The 4,136-nt window shown below is 37.2% G+C and overlaps 1 protein-coding gene across 1 annotated transcript in view; it reads left to right on the top strand.

Annotated features, from left to right (window-relative positions):
- espn (espin) overlaps positions 1–4,136 on the top strand; it is an 81,900-nt gene that overhangs the window by 51,480 nt on the left and 26,284 nt on the right. Inside the window, exon 10 of the mRNA XM_016484368.1 lies at positions 632–863. Within this exon, the coding sequence (XP_016339854.1) occupies positions 632–863 (232 nt within the window). The remainder of the gene's footprint in view (positions 1–631; positions 864–4,136) is intronic.

Genomic DNA, 4,136 nt, shown 5'->3' with positions numbered 1-4,136 from the left:
ACCCAAAGTTGGGTTGAAACAACCCAGCATTTTTAAGAGTGTAAGCATGTTATGAAGCTTGACATAAATGTGACTACGACAGTTCGTCTGAATTGATGATTTATAGTGGAAAAGTATATTCGAAGTTTATAATATTTGTGTTTTTCTTACACACACTTCTTGTTTCACTCTAAAAAAACATTGATTCATCTACACTCTAAAAAATGCTGGGTTAAATACAACCCAGTGTTTTTTAGAGTGTATATAGGAGCAATAGCCATGTGGGCAGCGCTGTGTCATATGCCATAGCTGTGCACAAGGTGTTTGTCACAGCTCCAAACTTATTTGTTCATTAATGACATCATCAGCGACTAGTCGACTTCGACTCGACTTTCATCACATAAAAGTCGACTTCAAAAAATCAGAAGTCGTTCAACCCCTACTGTCATGGCTGTATGTGTTTTTCACTTGCAATATGTGGACTCACAGAGAGGTTCTTTTTGTACAAATGGTATTTATCAGAAGAAAGAAAGTCATAAGCATCGAGGATTGCATGATGTGAGCATTTTCATTGTCGGGTCATCTGTTAGAAAACCAGTAGTAAATATTTAAACATCGAAATCTGCTGCACTCTTACCTGTTCTCTCGACAGGGTTCTGCACTGTTGGAGGAAGCAGCAGACACAGCGCCTGCTCCTGAGAACGGGACGGGAAACACAGAGGATCTACCCCTTCCTCCTCCACCTCCTCCCCCACCCGCCAGCACCTTCATCCCGACTCCACCTCCTCCTCCACCTCTTCCATCAGAGCTGCCCCCTCCTCCTCCTCCACCCAGCACCACCGCACCGGCCCCTGCCCAGCGCCGCATGTCTTCCTCCTCCAGCAGTGAGTACTGATCACCCACAATATTCTGCTTAAGCACATCTTTTGCACTCTCTAGGCAAATGGCAGCATTTAAAGAAGTCATGCATTGAAATTAATTTTCATTGCATATTTCACACCACGTAACAAAATAGTGAGAATGTGAAAGCACAACACAAGCCTGCTGTTGCAGTTACAGTGGTGGCCAAAATGATTAGAACTAAATCAGCTAAAACATGGTTTTAAGTCAGTTATTTATAATGTCTTTTGCTGTAGTGTGTCAGTAGGAAATATCAGTTTACATTTACAAACATTCATTATGCCATTAATTGTAATAATCCAGTGAGATTGTCAGATGTTGTCAGACACAAATCTCACTGGATTATTACAATTAAACTGATATTTCCTACTGACACACTACAGCAAAAGATAGGAATAGGTAACTGACTTAAAACCATTTTTTAAAACCACCCTTTTAGGGAGAGAGTTAACGATTTGAGGTGGCGTGATCGACATCAACCATTTGCGATGCAACAAAGTTGACCATGGCTCAGCTTTATGCAAATCAGGTTGCATAATGAGCAGCGATGCAGTGTGGCAGCTACTGACGGGAGTGTAGACAGTGATCTATCTGCCACCTGATACAGTTGGATACACTGATGGAGAAACACCTGCTAGCCTAACAGCACAGAGATTTGGCCCGACCTTTATGAATTTAACCGCTGGCAATGTGAACACCACTTAAGACTTGTAAAGGCCTTAAGTTATAATTGACTGACCTCTTCATCTGTGAAACAATGCTTAGGGGTTATGCGTTCAACCCTTTCACTCGTTTGACCCTTTGTTCATAGTATGACCCCTTTAATCGTCTCCTATCCCTGGAGGGCAGAGTATTAGTGTCACAAAGTGAGGACAGATACATCCCTGTTATGCCACTGCATTGACAGATTGCACACAATACATTACCGGTCAAAAGTTTGGAATAATTCATATTTTTTTATGTTTTTGAAAGAAGTTTCTTATGTAATATTGTGAAATATGTTTACAATTTAAAATAAATATTTTATAAAATGCAATTTATTCCTGTGATGTAAAGCTGAATTTTCAGCATCATTACTCCAGTCTTCAGTTTCACATGATCCTTCAGAAATCATTCTAATATGCTGATTTGGTGCTCAATTATTGTCAATTACTATTGGCGATCAGTGATTAATAATGTAAACAGTTTTTGCTGCCTAATATTTTTCTGATACTATTTTTTTTTTTTAAGTTCTTTGTTGGATAGAAATTTCAAAAGAACACTTACTTATCCCAAAGTTTCAACAAAAAAATTAAGCAGCAAAAAAATTTTTCAGCACTGATAATAATCAGAAATGTTTCTTGAGCAGCAAATCAGCATTTTAGAATGATTTCTGAAGGATCATGTGACACTGAAGACTGGAGTAATGATGCTGAAAATACAGCTTTGATCACAGGAATAAAGTTTTAAATATAATTTTAATTAGACAGTTATTTTAAATATGTAACAATATGTACTGTTTTGACTGTATTTTCAATCAAATAACTGCGGCCTAGGTGAGCAAAGACACTAGACCGGTAGTGTACATGATACTTTACTTTCAACTTTTTTTTATAAAAGCCAGTAGATATTTTGAAACCTGATATTTAAAAGTCAATTGACACTTGTACAATTTTCATGCATGCAAGCCTTTAAAAGCTCTCAAAAGTGCAAACAAACTTCATAAGCACCTGATGATCCATTAGGCCAAGATTTAAAACACAGAGGAACAAGACGGCCATATTACGTACAGTTAAAACTTCCTAAAGGAATCTAATTGTGCCCAGCATGCAAAATCCAGGATGTACTTTTACTCCTAAAGCTAAATACTAAATACGAGCTACATTTCGGTTAAATACTATTGATAGCATCTCTGACATGCTGCTGATTACCACAGATAATAGTTTGGACTAAAAACAGTCCTTCAAAGCCACTCTCAAGTAATAATGCAATCATCTAAAGTCAAACATCGGCAATTGAATGATTGTATGTGGTAATATGACAGTATGTCTCAGATGTTGTCAGATTGTAAATTGTACCTAACAGAGAATATCCCTTTATTTAAAGTATCTAAATATTTAATATGAAAATATTTCACATGAATGGTGTGAGTGCATTGGTGTCAAACTTCGGTTTATGTATCAGTATTTGCTTGGATCTTCAGTCATGGGTGAATGTGCAACCAATCTAACATCCAATGTAAAATATTCATGCTGTTTAGTCTGCAATCCTAAACCGTTTATTTAAAGCAGATGTTGTGGATATCAGTAGACCTGTCCATGTTCAGTCCAACTCTCAGTATCACCAAGGGCTCTCCGCAAGCACAAGATGGAAGTCTTAGGGCCGGTTCTAGACCAGTAACTGGGGGCCAGACAGGGGCCACTTGTGCTTTTAGGGGCACAATTTTAAATTTCATCTTAACCTACTTTCAGTATTATTCATTCAGTCATTTTTCACCATGTCATGTATTACTGCGATCCCTAGAACTAATCTATAACAATTTCAACTAAAATGAATGTTTCATCATGTTTCATTTATTTGACAAATAATTTTGTATTGTAGTGTCAGGGGCATCATGCACTCATTATTTTTGAGGGGGCTGGAGTGAATGGGGGGCTCTCATGCTTGTCATGTGACACAGCAGCCACAATACCACTGTATAACTGATATAGGCTTATATCCCTACTGGAAAAACCCCCAATAAAACCATCACAGAAAATGTTAATGGTTTCCACTACAAATACCATCACAAACATGACAAACCATCAACTTTTAACCAAAGCCACTCTTGCTGTGTGCTTAGGTTCATTGTCCTGTTGGAAGTTAAACCTTCTGCCTAGTCTGAGGTTCTCGTGACCAATTACCAGTAGAGACCCACAGGGTTCATTACAGTTTCCATTAAAACCAATTCAAGTCCCATTATAACCAGTAAAACCACTACAAATTTTGTAATGGCGTCTATTGTTTTTTTCAGCAGGGATTAATGATTTTTTTTTTTTTATTCGAAATATTCCCAACATATATCATGAAATATCTCGATTCTAAAATATGTGTAAGTAAATGCATTTTTCACCTTTATAGATTATGTTTGTTGATCTATAATTCGCGATGGGCAAAGTAGCCTAATAGTGTAATCTATTAACTTTGCATAAAAATGTGTCTTTTTACTTAAGTATACCAGATATGGGTGTCATACCATCAACTATTTTTAATACGACTGACTTTGTATTTAATGTGAA

This window comes from Sinocyclocheilus anshuiensis, unplaced genomic scaffold (genome assembly GCF_001515605.1).
Source record: "Sinocyclocheilus anshuiensis isolate Anshui unplaced genomic scaffold, SAMN03320099.WGS_v1.1 scaffold1203, whole genome shotgun sequence".
Lineage (NCBI taxonomy): Eukaryota > Metazoa > Chordata > Actinopteri > Cypriniformes > Cyprinidae > Sinocyclocheilus > Sinocyclocheilus anshuiensis.
Note: the sequence above shows the minus strand (reverse complement) of the source record. Positions and strands in the feature narration are given on the sequence as shown.